We start from the raw sequence: 27,599 nt of genomic DNA on the forward strand, positions 1-27,599 counted from the left end.
GGGTGCTGAGAATTGAACCGGGGACCTCTGGAAGAGCAGACAGTGTCCTTAACCACTGAGCCATCTCTCCTCCAGCTCCCCTTTTCTCTTTCTTTGCTTTAAGATTTTTTTTTTTTTTTTTGGATAGGGTTTCAGAATGCTGGCCAGAGCTCTTTTTGTAGATCAGGGTGACCCTGACCCCACAGAGATCCACCTGGCTTTGCCTCTCCAGTGCTGGGATCTAAAGTGTGTAACACCAGGCCCAGCTAGAGATTTGGTAAATTTCTATGTATGTAACTGTGCTCATGTGTAGGTACGCTCTGGGGCCAGAAGAGGGCGTTGGATCTCTTGGAGGTGGAGTTACAGGGGGTTTCCAACAACTGTGCCAGATTCCAACTCTAGTCCTTTGTAAGAGCTGCTCCAGTCTCCCCCTTCCCCTCCTTCCTTTTCTTTTATTCCTCTTCCTCCTCCTCTTCCTCTTCTTCCTCCTCCTCTTCCTCCTCCTTCCTCCTCCCTGTTCTTTTTTTATTTAGAATTCCCAGGCTGGCCTAGAACTTGGGATCCTCCTGCCTCAGCTTCCGGATCATACTGCCTGGCCCTGCTCTCTCCAGTACTCTCGGCCGTCCCCTCACTCCATCTCTAGGCATCTCACCTTACAGAACGGCAGCTCTGTGCTCTTTGGCCCACCTTGCACCTCTGCAAAAACTCCTGTCTTCACATCTGGAGTTCTGGGATGTTGAACGAGTCCCCCTCTTTTATGGAGTGTGAGTTTGGGAACTATAGCACCCATCTTGGCGGGTATGGTGCTGATGGGGTTAGGCAAAGCCTGTAGACATGCCTTGCCCAGCCTGGCACACTCGATGAGGGCCGCCATGCCACGAGGTGGGGTGCTGGCACTGAGTAGAATGGATCAGGGCATGTGGGCAGTGGTCTCCAGCCAGGAAGGGGTTAATGTACAAAGCCAGGAACCAGAACTCAAGTCTACCCCAGTGTAGCCCTGCCCCATTGGACCTCTAGGAAGCTGTCTTAGGTCCCTGCCTACAGGGGTAGTGAAACAAACTAAACAGTTACTCACTTGTTCCAAGCACTTGCTGAGGCTCAGGCCCATCCTAAAGGGCTTTATACTGATTATTTTGAGGGATCCTGGACAAACCTCCATAAGGCAGAGATTGACAGATGAAGAAACAAGAGAGATTAGGAGATTTACGGATGCATGAAATAAATCTAGCAGGGCCGGATTAACCACTCCACACAGTGTTGACTCTGCTGGGCTCTTCCAGCTTTGTCTCCCTCTCGCTGTCCATCAATAGAGGAAGACCGACCCTAAGGGAGCACACCCTCGCAAAGGAGCATCAAAGGAGCACTACCCAGCCAAGACCGAGTAGGCAGCAAGTGTGCAAGGCATGACACGAACCAAGAGAGGCCCAGCAGCGATGCTGGGAACAGAAAGAGAGCAGATGACATGCACCCTGTAATTAAACACACAGATTAAAATCAAAACTTAGCCGGGCAGTGGTGGCACATGCCTTTAATCTCAGCACTCGGGAGGCAGAGGCAGGCAGATCTCTGAGTTCGAGGCCAGCCTGGTCTACAGAGTGAGTTCCAGGACACTCAGGGCTATCACCTCTTCCATGCCTGAGAAAATAAGAATTTTTAAGATTTTTAAAACAGAAAAAGAAACTGGATTGTGGAACAGACCAGTAATCCCAAGTACTCTGGAGACTGAGGCAGGAGCATGGTGAACTCCAAGCCAGCCTCCTGTTATGTGGTGGTTTCCCTCTACAGTGAAACACTTAAGGAAGCTCCTTAAGACAGCAGGTGAACGCCAGCACTTGGGAGGCAGAGGCAGGTGGATTTCTGAGTTCAAGGCCAGCCTGGTGTACAGAGTGAGTTCCAGGACAGCCAGGGCTACACAGAGAAACCCTGTCCTGAAAAAACAACCAACCAAACAAAAAAGAAAAAACAAGACAGCAGGGAAACAACTCTAAGTTCAGGACGCCCCTGGAACTGATCCGGTTCACTAGGCCCCTCCCTCCCAGAGTAAAGAATGAAGAAGACCAAACCAGATGCAGACCAAACCAGATGCAGACCAAACCAGATGTTTAGCAGATTCTGGAGACTACCCTGGCTGCCTGGAAGCAGAAACCAGCCAGGCTGCCTGGAAGAGGTTTAGACCAATTGAGGCCCCAGGCAAGGACACTCTCCAGCCTGCTGAGCTTGCAGTGAGCTCCAGGGTCCCCATTTTTTGTAACCTGTCACCCACACTGGGGTGTGCTTTGGTAATGGCCCCCATCTTTGAGTCATATTTCTGCTTCTGGAAGTAACTCCTGACACACATTCCTGTAAGTAACCTCAGTAAAAGCCATCGAGTCACCAACTTGGACTTGGGTGCTTGGTGTCCATGAGTAGGCACATATGTGACACCTCCCCAGGAAAAGTCTTGTCACAACACCTGAGCAACTTAGTGTGATCCTGTCTTTAACACAGGGAGACCCAGCTAGGCGTGGTACACGCCTTTAACCTCAGCAGTCAGGAGATAGGCAAGCAGAGTTCTGTGAGTTCAAGGCTGGCTTTGCCTATGTAGCATGTTCTATGCCAGCCAGGGCTTACATAATAAGACCTTGTCTTAAGACAGATAGACATACAAGGACTAGGGAGAAGGTTGGGTAGGTAAAGTAAATCCAAGTTCAGTTTGCCAGCATTCACAAAAAGCTGGGCACAGCGGCATGTGCCTGCAATCTCACTTTCGAAAAACAAGACAGTGGGCCTGGAGGGATGGATCATGGGTAAAAGCACTTACTGCTCTTGTTCGGGACTGGAGAATGTTTCCCAGCACCCCCATCAGGTGGCTCCTGACTGACTGCCTGAAAGTTCAGATCCTGGACCATCTGGCTGCTACTGGCTCTCCAAGCACCTGTCCTCCTGTGCGTGCACACATGAATACACACATGCATGCACATGCACACACACACTTGAAAATAAACATTTTAAAAGTACATATGTACATAAAAGTGTATATATATATATATATATGAAAGAATATATGTATATGATGGAGAAATGATGGAGCAAGAAGCCTGATGTTGCCCTCTGACCTCCACATGCATGTGCACACAGATGCGTGTGCATACAGATGCACACATATATGTACACATGCATGCACACAAACACACCCCAAATAAGTAAAGGAAAGGCTTGAGCTATTTTGTAGTGGTAAAACACCTGCCTACATGTGCAAGGCCCCGTGTTTAGTCCCAGGTAGCCCAATGAATTAGCAGCAGGCAAACCTGGACAAGGAACAGTAGTGGGGCAGTGACTGCCAAGACTCAAGTACCCAGCTCTCTCTGGTGTGTTAGCATGGGGAACTGACATTTACCAAGAGATCCCAAAGTCCAAGATTTGACACTAGAGACCTCTTGGCTAGTTGCTGTGTGACGTTGGATGAGTTTCGAGCTCCATCTGAGCCCATTGAGCATGGGAAGAATCAAACCAACTCCTCACATTTGTGGTAGAGATTAGAAGGGATAGAAGTACCTGAAGGCCCTTGCACAGGGCCAGGCACAGAGCAAGCTGCTTGCGAAAGTAGCTGTTGATTCTGATCCTTGGGAGACGCCCACCTTAGCCCCATTGCTACATCTTCCAGTCGGAGTGTGTGTCACATGGATTTCCCATTGTAAAATGGAGAGGCTGCCGTGGGAGAGAGCCTTTGTTTAACTTTGCACAGAGAAGAAATGTATCAGGCACACAAACAAAAGGCCAGCCAAAGAAGTTCAGGTCTGCAATCTCGGAACTAAAGAGGTGGAGGCAGAAGGATACCACCAGAGTTCAGAGCCAGCCTGGGCTACAGGAGGAGTCATGTGGCTGGGCTACATGAAACCCTGTCTCAAAACAATAGCAACATACTATGTCAATAGTATAGGAGGACAGCCAAAACTCATGTCCTAGTCTGAGTGGTGGGTGTGGTAAATGTGCCCCTAGTACCAGTGCTAGGGATCAGGAGTTCAAGACCAGCCTCAGCTATGGGAGACCCTGTTTCAAAAGAGGAAAAAAATCCAAACGAGAAGATTGTGCCCTAGGATCAAAGGGGCCTTGGCATCCTGCTCAGAACCCCTCTCTTTCTTTCCTGGAAGTCTATTTAAGGCAATTTCAAATGTGTTGCATCTTCCTGTCAACTCTCTCACCCCCTGGGGCCTCAGATACAAGCACTGCTGCCCGCCTGCCCTGCCGACCTCCTTCCTGCCCAGTCAGAGAGGGCTGCTGCAGAACCTGGCGAAGAGCCACATGGCCAGCTGGTGCCTTCCAGGCCACGGTATTTGAGAGCTGAGGCAGAGCAACAGTTGGGAGAGAAGGAACGATCAGTGTGTTGGGGGTCTGAGGGCCTGGATTGAGGGTTTTAGAGTCTGAGGGGCATTTGGGGCCGCTTAGGAGAGACGGGTGGGGTTTGCTTAGCCAAGTTGACCCCCATATTGTGTGGCCTCAGACGAAGATGCCAGAGCAGCAGGGAGCCAACTGGCATCCAGCCGAACGCTGGGGCATCTTCCTGTCAGGCTAGCCAGGTAGCACCTGGGGCTTCTCCCAGTGTTTCTCAGAAAAGCCACCTAGGTGAGCCTGGATGGTAGGAGCCTCTGGTTGGTATAGTCCTGTTCTCCACAAGCAAGAGCAGGCTCCTGATTCTCAGCAGCCTTGAGGAATCCAGAATGTTCTCTCGGAGCACTCGTGAGGACTTTCCTCTCTGTTAAATATCCTTTCTGCACTTTCCAGAGAAGCGTCACCGGCTTCTGCATGTCAGGACTGAGACCATTACTTGTCAGCCAGATGTTGGTGATATAAACATGAGGCAGAGGCAGGTCGATCTCTGAGTTCGAGGCCAGCCTGGTCTACAGAGTGAGTTCCAGGACAGCCAGATTCTCAGATAAACCTTGTCTTGAAAAAAAAAAAATACAGAACAACCAACCAAACAAAAAGACACACATCAGCTAAGACGTACCCCCACTTTTTTTTTTTAACTTTTTGGAGTCTCTCCCCTCCCCTTCCTCCTGACTGCCTGAATTACAGTGTTCTCCACCACGCCCAGCTTATGTAGTGATTGAGATCAAACTCAAGGCCCCATGCCTACTAGATGCCCACTCTGCTAACCAAGCCGCATCTCCAGTCCCTGTCCTCCGTTTCTCAAATGGAGAAACGGAGGCCAGGAAGCAAGTGAGTGCTTACAGCCTCACTTCACAGTGAGTGAACCGGTGCTGGATAGAACCCAGCCTTCTCAGCTCATCTCAACTCACCTGTCGTCTCCCCATCAGGTAGTGGGAGCCAGAAGGGAAAACCAGCTCCCGGTTGGCTTGTTGCTACAAGATGAAAACTCTGGGCGGTTTAAGAGACCCCCTGTACCCAAGTCTGGACTTCCAGCTCTATCAGGATGACCAGGTAGGGTGGAACCTAACCTTCTCTCTGAGAATGTCTGCCAATTCATAGGAAGTGCAGAGTGTGGATGCCTCGGAGACCCTGGACACAGGCTTTAGGCGGCCCAGACTGTCTTACGGACAAGAAGAGGGAAGGCCACACAAGCCTTGCTGGATAGGCATGGACTTGAACTTTAGTGGGAGGGGACTCAGAACCATCCTGTGGGGTTTGCAGTCTAGGATGAGGATGTTCCCCTAAGCTGACCTTGGTCCCATTCAGAATAAGCAAGAGATGAATACCAGGGTGATCAGGAATTGGGGGGTTTAGAGGGAGAACAGGGCAAGTTATATGGGGAAGAGGAGACAGTCAATGAACAAAGCCCTTGGAGAAACCTTTGGAGGAGGGAAGGAGAGCCATTTGAATGGAAGGTGTAGTGGGTGGGTGTCCATGGCTTCTCTGTTTCCCCTTAGAGTCTATGCAAGAGACTCCCAAGTCCAGGTCCTCAAGCCTCTTTCTCTGCTTCCCAGGTCTGCTCAGCTGACTCTTCTCGGCCACTTCAAGACACAAGGGATGCTTGTGACTTACCCTGGAGCCAGAGGATGTGCCCCTTACCCCTGGTACCGGCTAAGTCTCCCTTGCCGGCTTGCCCCAAAAGCCCAGACCTATGCCTGTGTGCCCTGCAGAAGACACCCCTAGGCAGAGCCCCACAGGATCTCAGAGAGGACGCCTCAAACTTGAGTAAGTCTGGGGCCTTGGGGCTGGATCTGAGAGCTCGGTTGGTGGGTTGAAGGGGACCCAGGTTTGGGGATGCAGGGGGACTGGGACTCCGTCACTGGTAAGGATAGAGCCCCAGGCACACTTTGCCGCATGTGTACCTGGTATGCAGGGGGAGGTCAGAGGACAGCCTGCAGGAATGAGTCCTCTCCTTCTACCGTGTGGATGTGTGGATTCTGGAGCTTGAACTCAGATCTTCAGGCTTGGCAGCAAGCACCTTTCTTTGCTGAGCCATCTTGGGGTCCCTATAATTTTTATTTTTTATTTTTTTGTTCACTTTTATTGAGACAGGACCCCATGTGGCCCATGCTGGCCTCATACTTACTAACGCAGTCAGGGATGACAATGAACTCCTTCCTAATTCTTCTGCCTATGCCTTCCAAGTTCTGTGACAACAGGCATCTGCAGCAAAGAACTGAACATTTTATTAAATGTACTTTAAATTTAGTCACGTGTTCAGCAGCTGCCCCCTGGGACCCTTAGACTACCTCCTTTTGACCCATGACATCCAAATTCATATTTTAAATCTGGGACCTCTGCCTTAAACTTCAGTTTGCTTCTCTGCACACTTAACCTCTCCCTGACGTCTAGTGGGCTGCACGTAGAATTTCTCTCTCTCTGAATATGGCAGTCACTCCCTACATACGTGCAGCTTTCGTTGTAGGCTCAGTAGCAGTGGGGAAACTGAGTCCCAGAGAAACGTGCCTAGCCCAAGCTGTCCCATCATCTTGTGGGCTCTTTCCCAGCTCTGAGCTCTTTGCCTGCAGATGGTGCCAGGCCTGATGATCCTCCCTTTCTGGTTCAGAACATCAGCCACCAAGCCTGTACAAAGCCTCTACCGACAGCGAGAAACTCACAATCAAAGACTCACGGAACAGAGAGGAGATGGGAAACCAGCCAGAAAGAGGCTCCTCCCCACCCCTCCCTCCTCATACCAGCTCCTCCCCAGATGCCTGGCTGGACAGAAAGAGCCTCAGTCCCTTGACCTTCTGGCCCTGGCTTCCTCCCACTCTCATCTCCAAGGAACTCCCTATCCACATCTACCCCATCTTCCCTGGGTACCCATTTCTGCCCCTCCCTTACCTATTCACTTATGGGGCCCTACCTTCTGCCCAATGTCCGCACCTCTTCATGCTGCCCCCCGACTCCACATACCCCACCTGGGCTGGGCCTAGCTTGCTTATGACAGCCAATGAGCCTGAACCCCGTATCCCCCAAGAGAAGAGCCTGCTTCTCTACTCAGGAGCTTTCCAGAGTGCCGGCCACACCCTACACTCCCAGGTTGGGAGTCAGAGCTCTGGAGATGCCTGGACCCCGGGACAAGCTGGTGTGGCAGCTCCAGCAAGGAGGGCTGTGCCAGGCTCCCGGGCAGGTGTCATAGCCCTGCCCTACCCTCTGAAGAAAGAGAATGGTAAAATCTTATACGAGTGTAACGTGTGTGGCAAGAACTTTGGGCAGCTCTCCAACCTCAAGGTATTGGCTTCCCAGGTCCTGCTCTCTCCTTCAGTCTTCCCGTGACTCTCTTGTCTCTCGCCTTGCTTCCAGAATCAAGTCCTGGCAGCCACCCCTGGACACCTCCTAGGGACAAGTGGTCTTGAGGTTCCACCCAGGTGGAAGTGAATACAGAATAAACGGAGCACCCCCTGGCTTAGTGGAGCACACTTTTGGTTCTAACATTCAGGAGACTGAGCCAGGAGGATGTCAGTGCAAATCTAAGAACAATTTGGGCATTATAGAGAGACTCCATCAAAAACAAAACAAACAAACAAAAAAAGCAGGCAGTGGAGGTGTACACCTTTAATCCCAGTACTTGGTTGGCAGAGGCCAGCTTGGTCTCCATAAGCAACTTCCAGGACAACGAAGGCTACCTAGTGAGGTTCCATTTCAAAAAAGGGGGAGGGGGTGCACATCAAAGTCTCCTGCGTCCTGAAAGACTGTGTGAGAGATCACCTTATTTAAGTTAAAAATGGGGAAACTGAGACCCACAGCAGGCAGAAATTTCCAGGGTAACCACAATTTATTATTAGTGGGTTCAAGCTTCGATTTCAGTTTCTTGGCATCAACAACTAAGCTCTTTCCTAGACAGCATCCTCTCTGGATTCCCAGATAAGCCTCTTTATTGCTTTTGAAAGTTAAAAAGAGCAGGGGGACGGGGAAGGTTTTGGTGAATCCAGTCCACAGGCTTACAAACAGCCCTTTTCAAGTGGGATCCCACAAATAAGGCCAGGTGCTACTGGTGTCGTCTGGATAGCTGTCACCCAGCCTGGGTTGCCTGTGGGCCCCTCGCTGTTAGCAAGCACCACAAGCTATGTGCAGGTTATGGTTGCTGGAGAAGCAGAGTTAGCAAACCTGCAGATTCCAGGCCTTCAGCCTCAGATCTGATGACTCATCAGGGCTAGGGGAGAGCCCCTAGAATCTGCATTTTTAGTCTGTTCCTAAGGTCATGCCAATGCTGCTGGTCTGTGAGTTGTACTTGAAGTAGCTATTCTAGGGGATCCCTAGGGTGCCCCTTATCTAGCTTCCCGACTCTGTGCTACAGGGTGGATCTGGGTCCTGAGAGTGTCCGGGTGCTAACTTCTGAGGGAGGCGGTAGAGAGGCCTGGGTACCAGCAAAGGATTCTGCAGAGGATGTGGGTGGAGATTGGAGTGGACTCTGGGCCCCGTTAGATGTTCTACGCAGCTGACAAATTTTCTTCCAGGTTCACCTGCGTGTACACAGTGGGGAGCGCCCGTTCCAGTGTGCCCTGTGTCAGAAGCGCTTCACCCAGCTGGCCCACCTGCAAAAGCACCACTTGGTGCACACCGGGGAGCGGCCCCACCAGTGCCAGGTGACACCCTTCTCCCCTTCACGAGAACACTTGCAGCTTGGGGAGGAATCCTAAGTCCCTGGAGAGATGGTACCTGTTACCTAATCCGGAGAACATAAAGATGGGGAGGAGGGTGTGGAGGGTGGGAAGGTGGGTAATGGAGGGAACTGGTATGTGAGTGAGTGTGTGTGTGTGTGTGTGTGTGTGAGAGAGAGAGAGAGAGAGAGAGAGAGAGAGAGAGAGAGAGGGAGGGAGGGAGGGAGAGAGAGAGAGGATGGCCACAGAAATAAGTGATGTTGGAGAAGAGAACACAACCTTGTGTCTCTGCATGGAGAAGAATGAAGTTGAAGATGATCCCGGAGCATGCATGTCCTTTCCTATCTCCCTGGGTTGTTGAGGGAGCCATAGTTTAAGCTAGGACTCCAAGCAGGGAAATAGTCAGATGGCAAGTTCCTTCTTTGAGTCTGCCCTCGTCCTTTGGGAGGGCAGAGGCACTGGGTCTTTCTTTGACGGGGACAGAAGTGCGGTGGTTCTGAGTCTAAGCTACAAAGTCAGGCCACTCTTCAAATTCAGGCTCTTCCTCCCGACTTGTGCGGCCTTTGGCTGGTGGCTTCTTTTCTCTGAGCCTCTGCTTACTTAGTGGTTTCTTGGAAAGATTATACAAGGTCAGTGCCTGGCTTGCCCGGGTTCCCCAGTAAATGCTGACCACACCCCCTGATGCAGCAGCCCCTTGTGCCAGGGCTCTATGTGATTCCCTTAGTTGGTCTTCTCTAACTGATGAGGATGAAAATCAGTGCTTGTCTATGGCTGGCAGAGAAAGAAAGACACTCTGAGGGAAGTCACTCATACAGAGTCACCCAGAAATGAAAGAACGCTAAGCCCCACCCCCCAGGCTCCAGCCAGCAGGAAGTGCTTCTGGGTCTGCATTGTCAGGGAGATGGGCTAGGGGAGGTGTTTCCAAGACAAGTGGGGGTGAGGAGAGGGTCCCTGAGCCAGCTGGAGGGTGGAGGTGACATAACGGGAGTACCTGTTTCCACCAGGTGTGCCACAAGCGCTTCAGCAGCTCCAGCAACCTCAGGGCCCACCTCCGGCTGCACTCAGGTGCCAGGCCCTTCCAGCACAGCCTCTGTCCAAGTCACCTCACAAGGAATGTCTACCCTAAGCTGCGCCACAGGCCGCAGGCTTCTCAGCGCCGCGACCTGGCCCACACCCACCTTCCCCGCGCCTCTCTCACCTACCTTGCCCAGTGGCACCCAGGAGTACTAGATCTTGTGGATGAGAAGCGGATGGGCTGGAATATGGACAAGGTGTCTTCAGAATCCAAGGGAAAGCAGGGGCAGCCAGCTTGAGCAGTGGTGCCGGGATTTCTCTGGGAGCAGAGTGGTGGCAATGAAAATATGGCCTAAGTGCTGAGTCGAGGCCTCCTGAGTGTCTCCAGTGGAGGGGAATGTCCCTGTCAGATCCCACTTGTCCCCTGGGAACAGCAGGGCACACAGGCCATGTGGGGGTGGCTCCAGGCAGCCATCTGCCTCAGGCTGGATTTGGGTTCCACTCTCTTGTCTGTGACCTATCTGGACCTGAGATCTCTATCTCAACTCACCAGTGGACAGTGCTATCTTTCAGGACTGGATGAAGGCAGTGTGTGCTCCTCCGGAGGAGGGACACCAGAGGCAGGAGGACCTCAGCCGTGAGGTTATTATCAGCTACCTTAGTTACCTGGTCTGGTGGACAGAGCAGTTACTTCAAGAGAAATAACTGGAGAATGAAGCAAGAATGGGTTTGTGTGTTGGCCAACCACCGGACACGTTGCGTTCCTTCCTGAACACCTTTCCCAATCCCTCCGATTGTCCTGTGGGTTCCTGCCTACCGTTTTCCAATTGCAGTTCTTTCTCAGCCCCAAGTAGAGGTCAGCTGGTGTTACCTGCCATCATCGGGTGGGATGCAATTCTCCCTGGAATCGGGGTAAAAAAGGAGACAGAAGATATGCCCTGTCCGGGCTGAAGAGATGGCTCACTGGTTGCTCTTCCAGAGATCCTGAGTTCAATTCCCAGCAACCGCATGGTGGCTCAGAACCATTTGTAATGGGATCTGATGCCCTCTTCTGGTGTGTTTGAAGACAGCAACAGTGTACTTTTTTTTTTTTTTTTTTTTTTTTTTTTTTTTTTTTTTTTTTTTTTTTAGTTTTTCGAGACAGGGTTTCTCTGTGTAGCCCTGGCTGTCCTGGAACTCACTCTGTAGACCAGGCTAGCCTCAAACTCAGAAATCCGCCTGCCTCTTTCTCCCAAGTGCTGGGATTAAAGGTGTGTGCCACCACTGCCCGGCTCAACAATGTACTTATAGACATAAAATAGGTCTCTAAAAAAAAAAAAAAAAGATATTCCTGTCCTCTCATGACCCAGAATCATTATGTCTCCCGTGTACCAGGACCAGAGGGCAAAGGGCATCCAGCCAATCAGGACAACAGAAAGGGAAAAACCAGCAAAAGAGTGGGGCAATTGAGCCCAATAGCCTACCTCCTGGGGATCCCCTAAGATGGGTGTTACTTTCCATGACCTGTGAGCCAGGCAGGAAAATGAACTGCCTGGGACATCAGATTAGAAGTACAATAAAAGAGGACTACAACGAATGTCTCATTTTTAGCCACTGTGAAGTTCTGTGGCAGGGGGTGCCAGTCTCACCCCTCTTGGTTTCGGGTGGCTTCCTCATCTTCCTATGGAGTGACAATCCCACTCCACATGATAATGGCTTCAAGAGAGACAATCCTCCGAGGGAGCCCATCAGGCAGTGGCAAGGTGGGCTTTGGACCTGCTAGCAATGAAGGCTCGGGCTCTGCTCACCTTTTGTCACACTTTTGGGGTGCAGGGCTACCAGCCCCTCGGCTAAGCCCCACCCAGTTGGCCCAGTTGGTGGGACTCTGCCAACTTCCTGCCCGAGCTCTGCTCCAGGGACCTAGCAAGTCTCGCAGCTCCCTAGGCTCGGTCCAGCTTCCTAGTCCCGGGGGTCCCAGACTCCCTCTGTCTTTGCAAACTTTTGTGAACAGGTCCAATACAAATGCTTACTCAAGTTCACAGGAGCTCGGGAAAACGGGAGGGGGAGGTCTGCGTGGGACTGGGGAGGAGTGCTCCGGATTGAGACCTGAGATGGGCACAGCCCCCTGAGGGTGCACCCGCAGCCCCGGGGCATGGACAACATCTGGTCCCCACCCGCGGCCCTTGCTAGCGAGGTCTCTGTTTGCTCAGAGGGACGGGCGGGAGGAGGTGCTTCTCTGGCCTGGACAGTGGATCCGGGTGGCACCCTCAGCCAAGTGCCCTGCCGGTCCAAAGCCCCAGACTTGAAGACCCGGATCTCACCATGAGAGAGCCGCGCAGGGGCTTCCGAGCTCGCCTGGCCCAAGTCTTGACTGGACTAGGGGGCAGAAGGGAGAGGAAGGGGAAGATCTCAAAAGAGGCCAGACTCCAGGATAGGTGAGGGAAGATGGAGAAAGGCTGGGTGGAGCAACCCTGGCCTAGGGATATGCGTTTGTGACTCCTGTGTGTATAAAAATGTAATAAGAGTTCTAATCAGCATGCATGAGTTGTGACCTCGTGCCATGATTTAGATCTGTGAACTGTAGAATTTCTGTGTGGTGTGTGGTGTGTGTGTGTGTGTGTGTGTGTGTGTGTGTGTGTGTGTGTGCGCGCGCGCGCGCGCGTGTGTGTGTTAGAAAATAAGGTAGTGGTGGTATGTATGTAAAGCAGACTGGCCTTGAACTTGTGCCTGTCCTCATGCCCAGTCTCCCAAGTGCTGGGATTTCCACTACTTTGGATTGTCCTCCGGTTCTTGTTTTGTAACTTAAAGTGACTTTGATAACTTCCGGTCAGGTAAGCTGCTGATCAAGGATTTTCCACCCAGTAGTAGTCCCTCCTCTTGCTGCCGGCTGTGGCTGTGGACTTTGGTTCTCACGTCACAGACCAATGTTTCTCTGGCCTCTGAGGTCCTTTGTTGTGAGTCTGACAGGTGCTGGAACTGTCTTTGCCCTCAGTTGTCACGCATGGGTTTCCCCCTGTCACCCCGGAACCTGGTGATAACTGTGGACTGTGGAATCTGGCGATAACTCTAGACTGTCCTCATAGTAAGCCTTTCTATGGCACTTGCTTCAGGCTTTCCCTGGATGATCTGAAGCAATTCTCCTGGCAGCCTTGGAAGACATACATCCCATGTGACTCAGATCCGGAAGTAGAGGTTCAGAGACGTGAAGTCACCTACCTATGGTCACACAGTTGGGAAGTGATGAGGCTGAGATACACCCCTTAGCTGGCTGACTTCTGAACACTTCTCCAAAAGCCCCGTTGCTATGGAGAGCAGAAGCCAGTGATCGTGGGGCTACTACCCATAGTTGTCTGCTGGCTGAGTAGCCTGGGCAAGTTCCTTCATCTCTCTGAGCCCTTCCTGGTAACTCAGAGTGGAAAACAGTCCTGCCCTGTGAGTGGCTGAGCCCGATGGCTTCGAGGGGATAGTGAAAATTCCAGCGGGCCTCCATAGTTCGTAGGGCCCTGCATGAGCCGAGTGTGTGGGTGTGCTGTTGGGACGAGGTGCTGGGTGTTTGTATGTCTATGCAGTTACTGGGCAATTTGTTCTGATCTTATCGTGACGCAGCTGTCTTCAGGCCTGCTGGCCCAGGAGGGAAGAGGGTGTGGTGGGGGCAGCGGGGAAGGGATGGGATTGCTCTCTCACCTTAAAGAGGGGGAGGGCCCAGCCACCCTGTGCCTGGAAGCCCGGGTGCCCTGGGGTGTCCACACCCTGCTAGAGCCCCGCCCACTCCCACCTGGAAGACACACCCTCTCCCTTACCCTGTCTGGCAGAAACCTTCCCTATAGGCCTGATAAGCTCTCCCCGCACCCATCTACACTGAGAGGAGGCTGGCTTGGAGTGCAGGTGAGTCAGGAGTGAGGAGGGCAGGAGAGGGACTGCAGAGCCAGCATGATGATACATGCATGGCACGTATACAGTTGGGCCCCATTCTTACCAGCCGTGGGAATGGGACCCTGAACTGAGGCACAGGCCTCTGATCCTGGCTGATCCCACTCAGGGGAGGGACAATTGGGTTGGGCAATGCACTTCCAAATTTTCCTCCCGTTAGTACAATGTCCAGTCAAGCTTTGGAGCAGGGCCGTTCTGCTGACCTTCTGCCTAAGGCTCATTAGCTGTGTGACTTTGACTCTCTGTGCCTCTGTTTTTCTTATCTGAAGAACACGGATGCTGACATTTTTCTGAGGCCTAAAAATGATCAGATAGGTAGGGACCCTAGGATTAAGCCTGGCACCCAGAGGGCTTTGGTAAACAGGGAATACTGAAGCCATCGGGGGACTGTGTTCTTGTCGTGTGTGTGTGTGTGTGTGTGTGTGTGTGTGTGTGTGTGCACGAGTGTGCATGTATGTTAGAGAACTGGTGATGGAAGCAGAGCATGCTGCTGGTAGCCCTTCTCCAGAGGCTTGAGTGGGGCTCGTTCTGCTGGGCTGTGGGCCCCGGCTTAGGTGGACAGGAGAAAATTCTTAGGAGAATTTTCCTTATTCTTTTTCCCTGTGCTTCCTTCTTAGGCCCTGGGGCGGCCAGAGCTGCCCTGACCTTGCTCAGGGTCAGGGCAGCACCAGTGATGTTGGCCTCAAGGTAGGATAAACCTGAACTGCAGGAGGCTGGGGGCAGGAGCTCTGGAGGGCTGGGCAGGATGAAGAACCCAGACCTGTGTGCTCTCCCTGTTTTCAATGCCTTGTGTGTGCCCCTTCCTCTGCTAAGGAGGCCAAGTCATACCCTCTGTCAGAGCCCTGGGGAGGAATTCAGTAACAGCTGCAGAGAGGCCAGCATAATGTCAGGGTGTCCAAGGTGTGTGCATTCGATGCTGGGGAGACGGCTCCATGTTTAAGAGCATTTGCAGGTCTTTCGAGGCCCGGGGCTCTGTTCCCAGAACCCCATGTCTGGTGGTTCTGCCTGTAACCCAGCTTCAAAGGATCCACTTGGACTCCATGGGTACCTGCACATATCTGCATGCAGCAAGATGCATGTGCACATAGCTAAAAATTAATATCCAATCAGTTAAAAGATGACATGTTTAAAAGAATAAATAGGGGCCGGGCGGTGGTGGCGCATGCCTTTAATCCCAGCACTTAGGAGGCAGAGGCAGGCGGATTTCTGAGTTCGAGACCAGCCTGGTCTACAGAGTGGGTTCCAGGACAGCCAGGGCTCTACAGAGAAACCCTGTCTCGAAAAAACCAAAAAAAAAAAAAAGAATAAATAGAAGCGTGCACCTTTGGAGAACAGATACCTTCCTCCGGAGGCCACCAAGCAGCCAAGCCCCGCCTTTGCTCCTCTTTGTATAAGTGGGTGCTCCTGAGTACTCTGCACGGATTATCTAGCTCTGTGTAGCGTATTAGGAGTCAGGTGTTGCTCTGATCATGATCAATTTACAAACCTACATATAAGTGATATGCGAGTGGTCCACCTTGGCTAGAAGTGGAAGAGCTGGGATTCCAACCTAAGTTGCCTCCATGTAGGCCTGATGATCCTGTCTCTCGGATCCCTCAGGGTGTCTAGCCCTCAGGGAACTCGAGGCCGTGTGTATTTCGTAAGTAAGTAACTTAAAGATGACAGAATCACACCAGATGTGGTGGTGCATGCCTTTAATCCCATCGCTGAGGATGCAGAGGCAGGTGGATCTCTGGAGTCCAGCCTGATCTACAGAGTGAGACCCTGTCTTAAAGAAACACAAACACGAGGGCTGTCGAGATGGCTCAGCGGGTAGGAGCACTGATTGCTCTCCCGAAGGTCCTGAGTTCAGATCCCAGCAACCACATGGTGGCTCACAACCACCCATAATGAGATCTGATGCCCTCTTTTGGTGCATATGAAGACAGCTACAGTGTATTATGCCAGAGCAAGTGGGGCTGGAGTGAGCACGGTGGAGCGAGAAGAGGTCCTGAGTTCAATTCCCAGCAGCCACACACATGATGGCTCACGGCTATCTGTACAGCTACAGTGTACTCATACACATAAACAATAAATAAAATAAATCTTAAAAATACCACAAACACAGAAACGAAACAGAAAAGGACGAGGGGTTCAAAGACCCCTGCTAGATGTCACCTTGTCCCTAGATTTGGTTCCCTCGATTCCAAGAACATCCTTAAAAACTGGTTATGCGGTTCCCCCACAATGTTGTGGTGGCTATTGCCTTTAAAAAAAAATAAAAAATAAAAACTGGTAATATGGGCTGGAGAGATGGCTCAGTGGGTAAGAGCACTGACTGCTCTTCCAGAGGTCCTGAGTTCAATTCCCAGCAACTACATGGTGGCTCACAACCATCTCTAATGGGATCTGATGCCCTCTTCTGGTGTGTCTGAAGACAGCAACAGCATACACATAGACATAAAAAAAATAAATCTTAAACAAACAAACAAACAACCCTGGTAATGTGAGGCCAGTATCCGGGACACTTACCTTCTTCCCAGTGTACCCACGACTGGGCTGGACCCCGGGGAGGAGCAGACAGGTCAGGAATTTTCCCCTCCTCTGATCAGGGTAGTGGAGCTTGCTTCTCCCCTGTGGGAACTTGGGACTGGGAGAGTCTAGGGAAGGAGGAGGCTGAAGGCCTTTTGACGACTGGGAGCAGGCAGAGGCTGTGGGCAATTGGGCCAGGTTTGCCCACACACTCCCTAATCCCTAGATTAGGGCCAGAGGCTAGGGACTCAGAAAGCTGCAACATGGTTGTGAGGAAGCTTCAGGGAGAGCAGGCATAGTTGGCCCCAGCACCACCCCTGTGCGTAGGCAGTAGTGTGGTACCCGACAGCTAGCAAGTCCTCCCATCCCTGTGATGGGACTCCATCTTCTCTTTCCTGTAGTGTAAGGTAGTCGGGAAAGGCTTGGCCAGGGTCCTGTCCCATTGTCTTGCTCTGAGAGGTCCTACTCAGTTTCCTGTGGGTCACGGAGGACAGCCAAAGATAGCCAGGGGTCCCTAGATCCCAGAGGGGAGATGCCACACCATGTCCCTGTCACTTTGTCCCTGCCTCTGTTTTCCAGCAGGTCCAAACTCAAAGCCATTCAGAATGGGACCTTCGGGTCAGGAGCCATGATAGCTTATGGAGTCAGAAGCGACTCCACATCTCAGGAAGACGAAATGAACCCCTGGGGAGACTACAGAGGCCAGCTGTGGGCAGTGCGTGTGACTTGGCCGGCTATGGCTGGATGGAGCATGAGTACCCAGCACCAACAGGCTCTGCTGAAGCCATTGGTGGTCCCAGACATTTCTCCGGCCCGGAGCCTGCTTCTCTTTCTTTGGAACAGGGATGGCCAGGCACCCCCTGCCAGCACCCCCAACACAGCGCCCCAGAGGTTCTGCTGAAGCCAGAGTTACCTGGCAACCTGGAAGACGCACTCCTGCTGCCCCACCCGGAGTCCTCCCTCACAGCAGCAAGGGCAAAGGGCAAACCTGACACCCCAGGGCCAGCCCAGCCAGAGCCAGAGCCCCTACACACTCGTCTCTGTGTCAGAAGGACCCGCTACCATATCACTGTCACCCTGCAAGGGCGCGGGCAGGCACCTGGGGAGGAAGGTAAGGAACCGGCCAGACCAGCTCCCCACCCCTGTGGCCCTGAGGAATCCAGGGGCTGGCAGGAGCCTCCTCAGGAACTCCGCCCCATCACTGGGTATCCAATCAATCCGCCTGGGGAGCCGCCGCTGAGAGTCTCACAGCATCAGAGAAGCAAGGCCCAGCAGGAGCGCCGAGTGGGCTGGGAACCTGGATTCCCACACAGACGGTAAGTAAAGGTTGGCGCCCGAGGGGCGTGATGGTGGGAGGTTAGTCTGATGTGAAAACTCCTACTTGGGTCCCTCTGCCTTGTTCCCCAGCTACTCGAGCTCGAAGCTCGAGGCTCCCATTCATTTGGTACCTCGGGTGCGAGTCGACTCTGTGTCTACTCCTTGATTCTCTCTCTCTCTCTCTCTCTCTCTCTCTCTCTCTCTCTCTCTCTCTCTCTCTCTCTCTCTCTCTCTCTCCCCCTCCCCCGACCCCTAGGTTGAAAACCACCTCTGCCTTTCTTCCCTGTCCCCCCCACCTCCCAGGAAGGGATGTCTCATCATGGAGAGGATGGGCTGGCTAGTCAGGGTTCAACAAGAGTTCCTTTCAGCTACTCTTGCTAATCCCGGGTTCAAGAGATTGCGGACCCAGCCTGGGAATAGGCACCTAGCCAAGGTGCTGAGCACCCTGGGACAGGTTACTTAAGTTCTCTGAGTCTTGCTTTGCCGAATGGGTATGGTAGTCAGAGATGAGGAAGAAGGGGGTGGCTCCGAGAACATGCTTTGAACTCCATTGAGCTGGGCTGGCAAAATAGCAGGGATGCTTATTAATTACACACCATTGGTAATGGTAATTATCCCACCTGGCTCCGCTGGCAGCCACAGAAAGAGGCGCCGAGACTCCCAAGCTTAGGTTTTTATTTGCGTTGAAGTGAGTCTCCTAAATCATCCTGGTAGACCCAGAGAGGAAGGTATGGGTTCTTCGTAACTCACTGAGGAGGAATGAACATGGAACCTGGTTAGGCAAGTCCTAGGCCCGCAAGAGGGGCCTCTGAGAAGCTCCTGCGGATGGTTTGTGTTTTAAATGCAAGTGTAATCTTATTTAATCCATGGACTAGGAGCTAACCTTTCCATCTACCCCAGCTAATGAGAGCAAGGGACTGAGGCTCAGCCAGGGCAAATCACTGGCCCAAAGCCAACTGGACAGTCAGAATTCAAACCTAGGTCTGTCTATGCCCTAGCCACCCCCCCACCCCGCCCCTCACCCACACACCTTGCAAAGAGGTCTCTTTGGCCCTGTCCAGAGCACAGGATGGTTTGTGGTTGCTGTGTGGAATGCACTGTGGCTCTGAAAACACCCTTAGCAGACAAAGCATGGAGGTCCAGGTCCCCTAGGTAGGGTGAGTGTGCCTGGTTCTGTGCTTAGGGAGGAGGACACAAGTGATCCAAACTGGCCCTGAGAGCTGTCGGGGTACCCCAGCATAGGAAGGCAGCCTGTACAAGGATGAGGGGGTGGGGAGTGAGCTGGTTTTAGAAACAGATGGGGAGCAGGCAGGAGGGTGAGGTGGGGGACAAGGAGTTCTGGTAGAGTGAGGTCTAAGTGAATACAGCCTGCAGTTGGGATCTAGGAGGCACCTAGATAGGAAGGGAGGTGAGTCCCAGGGACACTGTCCTTCTGTACCCACTCTGTGCTGGAGGGTTCTGTAGGCAGGCTTGACTAATGTGGGGGAAGGGGCAGAGTACAGCTGGCAGCATGTGGGAATGTGTGAGCTCTGCTCGCCCCAAGTCCAGGTCTCTGTTCAAGGGCAGATGGATTGCAAAGGAGAGAGAACTTGTGTGTTGGCTGTGAGCTGAATGGGCGTGTGCTGGGGATACTTGCACATGTGTGCTGTGCTGCTGATGTGCTCCGTGGTGGAGCTTGTGGCTTGCACGCCTATTGTGCCTCTCTGTGTGTTTGCGTCTCTTGGTGTGTGACCGTGTGTGTGTTGCTGTATGTTCCTGGCTGCACTTGTCTAGGTGGGTGTCTCTGTAGTTTTGCGCTGCGTGACGTGGTGGGTCTTCATGTCTGTGAATGCCTGTCTGACGCGGCATGTGTCTGGCAGCATGTGGGCCTGTGGACTGGTTTGGCCTAGTTTGGGGGTGACTCACAGGTAAGCGGGGAGAATCTCAGGACTTGTTAGGTTAGCTGAGATTTTTTCCCACACTTCCCCCCCCCACACACCCCCCTCAGCCTCTCCCTTCCCATACCCACACACCTTGCTTAGAGGTCACAGGTCAACTTGTTAGCAAATCCACTTGTGGACTTGGGGAAGAGAAGGCTCTTGGAACAAGCACTTGTGTTTGCAGGGGTGGTAGCTAGGTTACTGGGGTGTGTCTCCAGACAAAGACAAAGATGGGGAGCTATAGGCAGGCACATTCCAACACACATGGAAGACATTCTAGCCATCCTCACTGTCTAGGGATGGGACAGGTGAACTGTCAGGAGGTGACCTCCCCGTCCCTGGAAGTATGCAGACAGAAGCTATGACCGCATGCTTAAGGAATGAATGGCCATCAGGGGGTGTTGTCCCTGGGTTGGGCTAGGCCCTAGAGAGGCATGGAGCTGATTGCTGGGAAGTCATCAATAGACCCTGCCTTCCTTCAGGTTCCCCTGAGCTATTATTTCCCTGTGGCTTTGCCTAAGCCCATGGGACCATCCAAACCTCGGATCCTTCAGCTGCAGACTCCTGGGATATCAGCTTCATAAGAAGGTTAGCCTTGGGTGAGTCTAGCCAGGACTTGGCACTTCGCCCCAAATAATAAGACTGAATGAAGGAATGAGTGAACAAATCAGTTATAGCTCAAGCTTTGTCGCTTGCCGTCAATGACGAGTGATCTGGGAGAGTGAAGGTCGGGGACTCTGTGAGGAGGAGGGGACTTGCGTGGTGCTGAGTAAGGGACAAAGTGGGGGATTCCATGGGAGAGAGCAGGGCTTCAGTGAGGGTGGCAGGATGAGGCTATTGTAAGGAACTGAGTTTGGGCCTAGGGTGTCTGTGTGTGTCTGCTCTCTACACCCTGGCTAGGGAAGTCTTGGGGGTCATCCAGGACTCCCCATCCTCATTCACAGGCTGTCAGGGGCCTCACAGACTCTGTCCCAGACACTGTGGTAACAACCACCAGTGGTCCTGGAGTTGAGTCAGACATCTGTGGGCCTCAGGCCCTTTCATCTATGCCCCCTTATAAAACCTGAGTCACTGCTGGGCCACAGGGCAGGTCAAAGTTCTGGTTTCTTCCAGTTTCTCAGGCAGGAGGCAGGTAGAGGGGGGGAAAGAGAATTAGGGCAGTGGACTTATTTCTCTCTCTCTGGGTATAGCTGCTGGGGGCTGGCTCATCTCTGGACTGGAAGATGAGCTGGCTCAGGTTAGGTGAACAGGGCCTTAAGAGTCCCTACGTCTGAAAACAGCCTCGCCATGTCATGCTTAGAGATAAGTGGGTAAGAGTGGATTGCTCCGTAAGGACTGATATGTGCTCTTTTAAAGGTGAATCCCAGGGCGGGAAGGTGCCCCAGTTGGTAGAGGACTTGCCTAGCACATATGAAGCCCTAGGCTGCATTCCTGCGCTGTGGAAAGAGGGAGTGGGGCTTGCCTATCATCTGACCATTCAGAGGAAGTAGAGGCAAGAAAATCAGACCTTCAAGGTCATGGCTAGAGAGTGGACCAAGGCGGTCTGCAGTCAAGCCTTTCTACTCAGTCTCCTCAACCCACATAGTAGAAGGAGACAACCCATAAGCTGTCATCATGTACAAACACACACACACATGCATGTACACACACATACACGCATGCACATGCACGCATGCAGGGATGCACACACATACAAGCACACACACTCACTCACCAAATGTAACTTAAGAAAAAAAGAAGTTCAAGACCTTCTTTGGGGACAGAGAGTCCAAAGCCACACTGGTCCACATGAAGTCCTGTCTCAATAAATGAGCAAACTTCAAAGTGAACCCCAGTCAGCCATGCTAGTACACGCTTATAATTCCAGCCCTTGGCTTGGGAAGCTGAGAAAGAAGACTTAGTTAGTATGAGTTGGAGGCCACCGTGGGCTACGTAACTGCTATCAGGCCAGCCCCAGTTACATAGCAAAATGCTATCTCAGAGCATTAAAAAAGGTCCAGGTGTGGTCGTGTCTGCTTTTAATCTCAGCACTTGGGAGGCAGATGCGGGTAGATCTCTTGTGAGTTCCAGGTCAACCTGGTCTACATAGTAAGTTCCAGGACAGCCAGGGCTACATAAGGAGACTCTCCCTAAAAGAATAAAAACAAACAAACAAATATTAAAAAAATTATAGAGTAACCATCAAACCAGAGACTCGGTTTACCAGATAAATACATAAACCTTTATAAACATTTATATTGGGAGTTTGGAATGCGGCTAAGCTCTGAGGTTTGGGGTACAAGTCTCCACTGCTAAGGTTATCACTCTGAATAATACTTTGCTTCCATCTGAACCTTTTAAATCTCATTGGCAAAGTAGGAATGTTTGTTTATAATTTACTAATGAGTAATTCTTTTTAAAGCTTTATCATTTGAGGTATGTGTGTGTCTGTATATGGTTGTGTGCATGTGAGTGCAGACGAAGCTGATGCGGATGTCCCAAAGCTGGAGTTATAGGTAGCTGTAAGCAACCCAACACAGGCTCTGGGAACTGACTTCCAGCCTTCCATAAGAGTAGTATTACATCCGTCACTACTGAGCCATTTCTCCAGCCCATGCTTTGTTCTTCATGAAGTCTGGGTTCAGGCTCAGTAGAACAATGCAAATGGAAAACAGTTAGCCAAGTGTCCCAGAGGGTGTCCTTCACACATGGCTGCCGCGGTAGCTACCAAAACAGAAATTCCCAAACCCAGACTTGCACTTCGGCAGGTGTTGTTCATTGCCCCCGTTTAGTGAAGGGACTAGTAGAGACTCAGATGAGGGAGGGACACGAACAAGAGGCCTGAGAAGACTCAGTCAGTGCCTGTCTAGCATGCATGAAGTCCTGGATTTGATCGCCGCAAAGAAATAAGATCCAGGGGTCTGGAGAGCTGACTCAACTGTTAAGAACACTTACTGCTCTTTTTTATTTTTATTTTATTTTATTTTATTTTATTGGTTTTTCGAGACAGGGTTTCTCTGTATAGCTCTGGCTATTCTGGAACTCACTCTGTAGACCAGGCTGGCCTCGAACTCAGAAATCCGCCTGCCTCTGCTTCCCAAGTGCTGGGATTAAAGGCGTGCGCCACCACTGTCTGGCTGCTTACTGCTCTTAAAGAGGACTTGGGTTCAGTTTCTAGCACCCTTGTGGTGCCTTGAAAGTGCCTGTAACTTTCATTCCAGATTTGAAACCTTCTTCTGACTTCTGTGGGCTCCTGAATGCATGAGGTGTACAACAGGCATACAGTCACACACACACACACACACACACACAAGCAAGTGGCACGATAGAGTGGCAACTGTCTCTAATCCCAGAAGCTCTCTGTCCCCCAATTTCTCCATCTATCCAGGGGGAAAGAAAGGTTTCAGGGGAGAGAAATCTGAGGCAAAGTGCAGTGTAAGGCTGAGGGTATGTGTAGGGTCCTCTGAGACCCACAGTGATGCCCTGTCCCCTGCCCACTTGTCATGTGACTCAAGTGCTCACTTGCCAGCGGATAGCCACAACCCCCCAAAGGGACACTGGGAAGTTCATGAGCCAGGATTTTAGTTTGTAAGCCAGTTTGTATTCTCTGTCTATCTGTCTGTCTGTCTGTCTGTCTGTCTGTCTGTCTGTCTGTCTCTCTCTCTCTCTCTCTGTCTTTCTGTCTCTGTCTCTCTCTGTCTCTGTCTCTGTCTCTGTCTTTCTCTCTCTTTCTCTCTCACTGGATCCTGAAAAGTGTGAACTCAATCCTTCAGGAGTCTGCCGTTGAAGAAGTGACCTGCCCTAGGTCATCTGCTGGTGATTGATAGATGTCAGCTACCCAGCACTGCTTGAGGCCAAACATTGTTTCTCAGCTTCTCTTTCAAGAAACCTTGAGAGGCAGAGGCAGGTGAATCTGAGTTGAAGGCCAGCCTGGTCTATAGAGCAAGTCCCAGGACAGCTACACAGAGAAACCCTGTCACAAACAAACAAAGCAAAATTTTTGAAGGACCCAGCAGGTGGTGGTGCATGCCTTTAATTCCAGCACTGGGGAGACAGAGGCTAGCCTAGTCTACAAATCAAGTTCCAGGAAGGCCAGGACTACACAGAGAAAGCCTGTTCTTGAAAAACAAACAAAACAAACAAAACAAAACAAAACTAAAAGAAAAGAAACCTTGGTGGAAGGGAGACAGAACACCACGCTCAGGAGTTCTGTTTCCTTGTTAGCCTTTGGCCCCCTGGGTAGAGACTCAGCCTTGCTCTATAAGCCAAGGAGCCCGCTACCTATCCCCTCTTCTCTCTCCTTTTGGGCTCAGGCCTTAGCTTTCACCCTTTGAGGACCTGGACAATGGGCATTACTTGGAAGTGTTGAGGTGAGCCGGGAAGAGTCTCTGGCGACTCCAATCTGAGCAGAGACTCTTACTCCATTTTACAGGTGTGGAAATAAAGACCAAAGGGTCCCATGACTTGCCTGAGGTTACTCAGCCTGGTCTGGGCCTGGCAGGTGCCAGGGGACCCCTCCTTCTACTTTCTGGTGCTCATCTTTCTCCCTTTTCACCATCAGTAGGGAGCCAGTCCACAGGGTGACGAGGACATCTGCTGTTTTGCTGGAGCCCAACATGGAAGAGACAGCTGGGTCACCAGCCCGAGCTGAGGCCCGAGTGGTTAGTGCCACATTGACGTGGCGCCAACGGCCTCCTGTCCAGGAAGAGAGTAGACATCGTTTTCACAAAGTGTCCCTGGTGTCAGGGGCTAGGATGGAAGCCGCACAGGAGGACGCGCTTGAGCATAGCTTCAGGCGGGAAGAAGTCAACGGCTTTGTTAAGAAGGAAGAAGAGACTGTCAATTGCCAGGGTCCTGGGGACGAGCATAGATCCACGAACTTCCAGAGCCACGGGCCCATCTTTTCCAAGAAATATATTCCACCCCCCAAGGAGAAAAGGCCAATGGTGAGGCTGCAGGAGGCTACAGATTGGGGTGACGGTGGCCCCCAGACTCCTAGAACTGAACCACCAGGCATGGGATCCATGGCTAGGACTGAGTTACTGGTGCCTTTGCCTGGGCCTCGTGAGCCAAGTCCGCATCCCAATGTGGGCGTTACCAGCGGAGGTTCCAAGAATCGTGAGGAATGGCGTGTGACACGCACAGTGAGGACCACCACCACGACTGTGGTGGGAGGCCATGTGGACCGGCGAGTGAGCAGCTCTGTGAGCGTGGGACCGTCCATGTCAGGTGAGACCCTGCCAAGGGGTCGCAATGTGACCCGAACGGTCCGGGCAGTGGTGGTGAGCCCCAAAGCTGAGGGCTCACCCAGCCGCAGCCAGGCCCTGGAAGTGTTGAGCAACCTTGTGCCCGCTGAGCGCATCCCCCCAGCCAGCCGAATCCCAAGGCTCACTATGTTTACATCGAGGGGCTCTGGCCCGGGTGGCACAGTGGGAACAACCCTGGGACAACTACTTGAGACCAGCACAGCTGATCTGAAGAGTAACAGCTCAACCCTGGCCCCAGTAGGCATCCCTGCGGTTGACCATCCTACTCAGAACATTCCTGTAGCCCATCCAATCCGAGACCAAGGGGGAGTCTCGGATGCCAGAACTGGGGAGTTGTCAAGGCTGCAGGGAGCCTCCAGTCCTGTCCTGCTCCCCAACCAGACTTCCCAGAACCAAGTCCCAGCACCCTCTTCTCCCAAGCCCCAGACCTGTACCTCCCCCTTGGCTCACTCTCCAGAGCCTGTGGTGCCCGCACCCCTCAAAGCCCAGTCTGCCCCTCACGTCCTGCCCACTGTGACAGAGAAGTTTACAGGCCTCCCTATGGCCCCTGTCCCGCCCATGGCCAAGGGTGAGGTTACGATGCCTGAACCACCTCTTAGCCCATCCTCTCCAAGGAGGAAAGCTGTCCCTAGCTCACAAAGCCTTTGTGCCCCAGCTTCACCAAAGAATATGTTCGTTCAGGTCCCTGAGAATGTGCCCAGCTCGGCTCTTACTCAGAAAGAGGTGTTTCCAGGCCCAAGTGTTCCTGCCCATGCCCATGCCCATTCCCCAAAAGAGGTTCTGCAAATCCATGGTGCTCCCATTGCCTCACCCTCCAGGCCAACCATAGTTGTTCAGGACGCGAAAGGAGATCCTCCCATCAAGAAAGAGGTTGGCCAGGATCCTCAAAGTAGCCCTCCCCGTTCCGTTCCCTGCAAAGAGACTGTTGAAGGCCCCGCAGCCCCTGCTCCCCTGACTCCCAAACAGAATGAGCTTGTCCAAGATTCTCCAGGGTACTCTCTCTCATCACCTACCCCAAAGGAACGTTTCCCGAGCCCTGCTGTGCCTCTTGCCCCATCTCCTTCAGAGGCCAAGGAGTCCCTCAGTCTAGAAGGCTCTCCTGCCCCAAAGCCAATGGGAGCAGAGGCCAGCACAGAGTCCCAGCTCATCCTAGACTCCCCTGAGGGGAAGGTGCCCTCCGAGCCATCTATGGAGGAGGATGAAGCAGCCTTGACCGCAGACCTGGAGATTTTCCTGGATACTTTGCGGAGCATGGAGCCCCCTGAGATCCTCCGAACTCACCGACTGCCCCGAGCTCCACGTTCCTCCTATCTGGCCATGTATGCCACGCTACCCGCCATTGAAGAGGACCAGCTGGGGCCGTGTGTGCCAGGACCTGGTCCCCAGGAGAGACCTGTATTGGAAGAGGAAGAAGAGGAGCAGGAGGAGGAGGAGGAACTGGAGAACCCTTATCTCAGTGATGATGAGAAACTCCAGCGGAGGCAGGAGAAAGCAGGGCCGGGCTCCTCCCTGGATCCTCACCCACCCAAGCCTGCTAAGGTCACCTGCTCTCCCATGGAGATGATGAAGAAACTCGTAGCCGGACAAGGCCTGGAACCTCAACCCAGCAACCGGCCTACTTCCCGCCTGGGAGGCAGCCTTCTTTTTGGCAATCTGGTGCCAGCCAACAAGGACGCTTCTGCCCTGGAACCACTAGGCACAAAACTATCTGCTCTGCCACCCCACGGAGCACCAGGGATCAGGAAGGTGCCGGGACAGTTACCCTTGCTCTACAGCGGAAGGCCACCTCCAGAGAAGCCAGCATCTATCGAGCCCCGGGAAGGGTGGGTGAGTGACCTTGTAGGGGCAGAGGAAGGTACCTGGTCTCCCCCTGAGCGGCTGAAGAGAGTGGTGTTGGGAGGCCGGGTCCCAGGAGGCAGGGGCATTGAATCAGAGCTTATTGAACTTTGCAATGTACAACACTAGGGCCTCAGTATCCACAATAGTGGGGTGTGTAGAGATTCCGAAAGGCTCGCTGCTTCTCACAGCCTGGAAGCCGGGGAAGGGAAGTCTTCCCAGGTCCCGGGACAGGGTGCTGAGGCCCTGGGAGCTTGGTGGTGCAATCTGTTTGCTGTATCCTTGGCGGGGAGGCCAGTCGAGCAAGCAGTGTGGGGGAAGTGGGGATCCCATACATTTCTAACCCCGTCTCTGTCTCAGAGCCCAGCACTGAAGACCCAGGGCAAGCTGAACACCAGGCCTGGGAAGGTAGGCCCTTGGGGGTGTGTGGAGGCCAGCAGGGGACAGTGCCTGGGGACAGGGCCTGAGCACACCTACTATGCTTTTCTCAGGTGATCCTCTTCTCAGAGCCTGGCTGCCAAGGCAGAGGCAGGGAGGTCTGGGAAGACACTGCAGATGCCTCAGCATGGGCCCCTGTTGCCTCCATAAGGGTGATTCGAGGCTGGTGAGTTGGGAGTGCCCACGGGAGGGGTGGAGGGGGAGGGGGAAGGGCTCTTCAGGAGTTCCATCAGCTAGTCAGAGTCTCTGGGCGCCACCTCCTGCCCCGTGACCCTGGGGCCTCTGGGTCCACAGCTGGATGCTATACGAGCAGCCAGAGTTCCGGGGCCAGAAGCTGTTGCTGCCTGAAGGGGATGTGGAACTCAGCTCCTTAGCATCTGTGTGGAGCCTCCAAGGCATCGGCTCCCTGAGGAGGG

At 52.7% G+C, this 27,599-nt stretch overlaps 2 protein-coding genes across 4 annotated transcripts in view; both read left to right on the top strand.

Moving 5' to 3' along the window:
* Positions 1-4,204: 4,204 nt before the first annotated feature.
* On the top strand, positions 4,205-10,942 carry Znf683 (zinc finger protein 683). 3 transcript variants are annotated; one of them, XM_031376921.1, is made up of 6 exons: positions 4,205-4,288; positions 5,277-5,400; positions 5,904-6,114; positions 6,956-7,623; positions 8,850-8,978; positions 9,998-10,942. In XM_031376921.1, exons 2-6 carry the CDS (start codon positions 5,329-5,331, stop codon positions 10,304-10,306), a joined length of 1,389 nt encoding a protein of 462 aa, XP_031232781.1. In that variant the 5' UTR covers positions 4,205-4,288; positions 5,277-5,328; the 3' UTR covers positions 10,307-10,942. The 3 variants fall into 3 exon arrangements, with proteins under 3 accessions (XP_031232781.1, XP_031232779.1, XP_031232780.1); XM_031376920.1 differs by lacking the exon at positions 4,205-4,288 and adding an exon at positions 5,097-5,178; XM_031376919.1 differs by lacking the exon at positions 4,205-4,288 and having other exon boundaries at positions 5,078-5,400.
* Positions 10,943-13,813: 2,871 nt separating this feature from the next.
* Positions 13,814-27,599, top strand: part of Crybg2 (crystallin beta-gamma domain containing 2) — a 28,540-nt gene continuing 14,754 nt past the window's right edge. Inside the window, exons 1-7 of the mRNA XM_031379001.1 lie at positions 13,814-13,871; positions 14,534-14,603; positions 17,007-17,743; positions 24,204-26,736; positions 27,106-27,153; positions 27,237-27,349; positions 27,478-27,599. Of these exons, the coding sequence (XP_031234861.1) occupies positions 17,172-17,743; positions 24,204-26,736; positions 27,106-27,153; positions 27,237-27,349; positions 27,478-27,599 (3,388 nt within the window). The 5' untranslated portion in view covers positions 13,814-13,871; positions 14,534-14,603; positions 17,007-17,171. The remainder of the gene's footprint in view (positions 13,872-14,533; positions 14,604-17,006; positions 17,744-24,203; positions 26,737-27,105; positions 27,154-27,236; positions 27,350-27,477) is intronic.

The sequence above is a fragment of the Mastomys coucha genome, unplaced genomic scaffold, assembly GCF_008632895.1.
Source record: "Mastomys coucha isolate ucsf_1 unplaced genomic scaffold, UCSF_Mcou_1 pScaffold18, whole genome shotgun sequence".
Taxonomy (NCBI): Eukaryota; Metazoa; Chordata; class Mammalia; order Rodentia; family Muridae; genus Mastomys; species Mastomys coucha.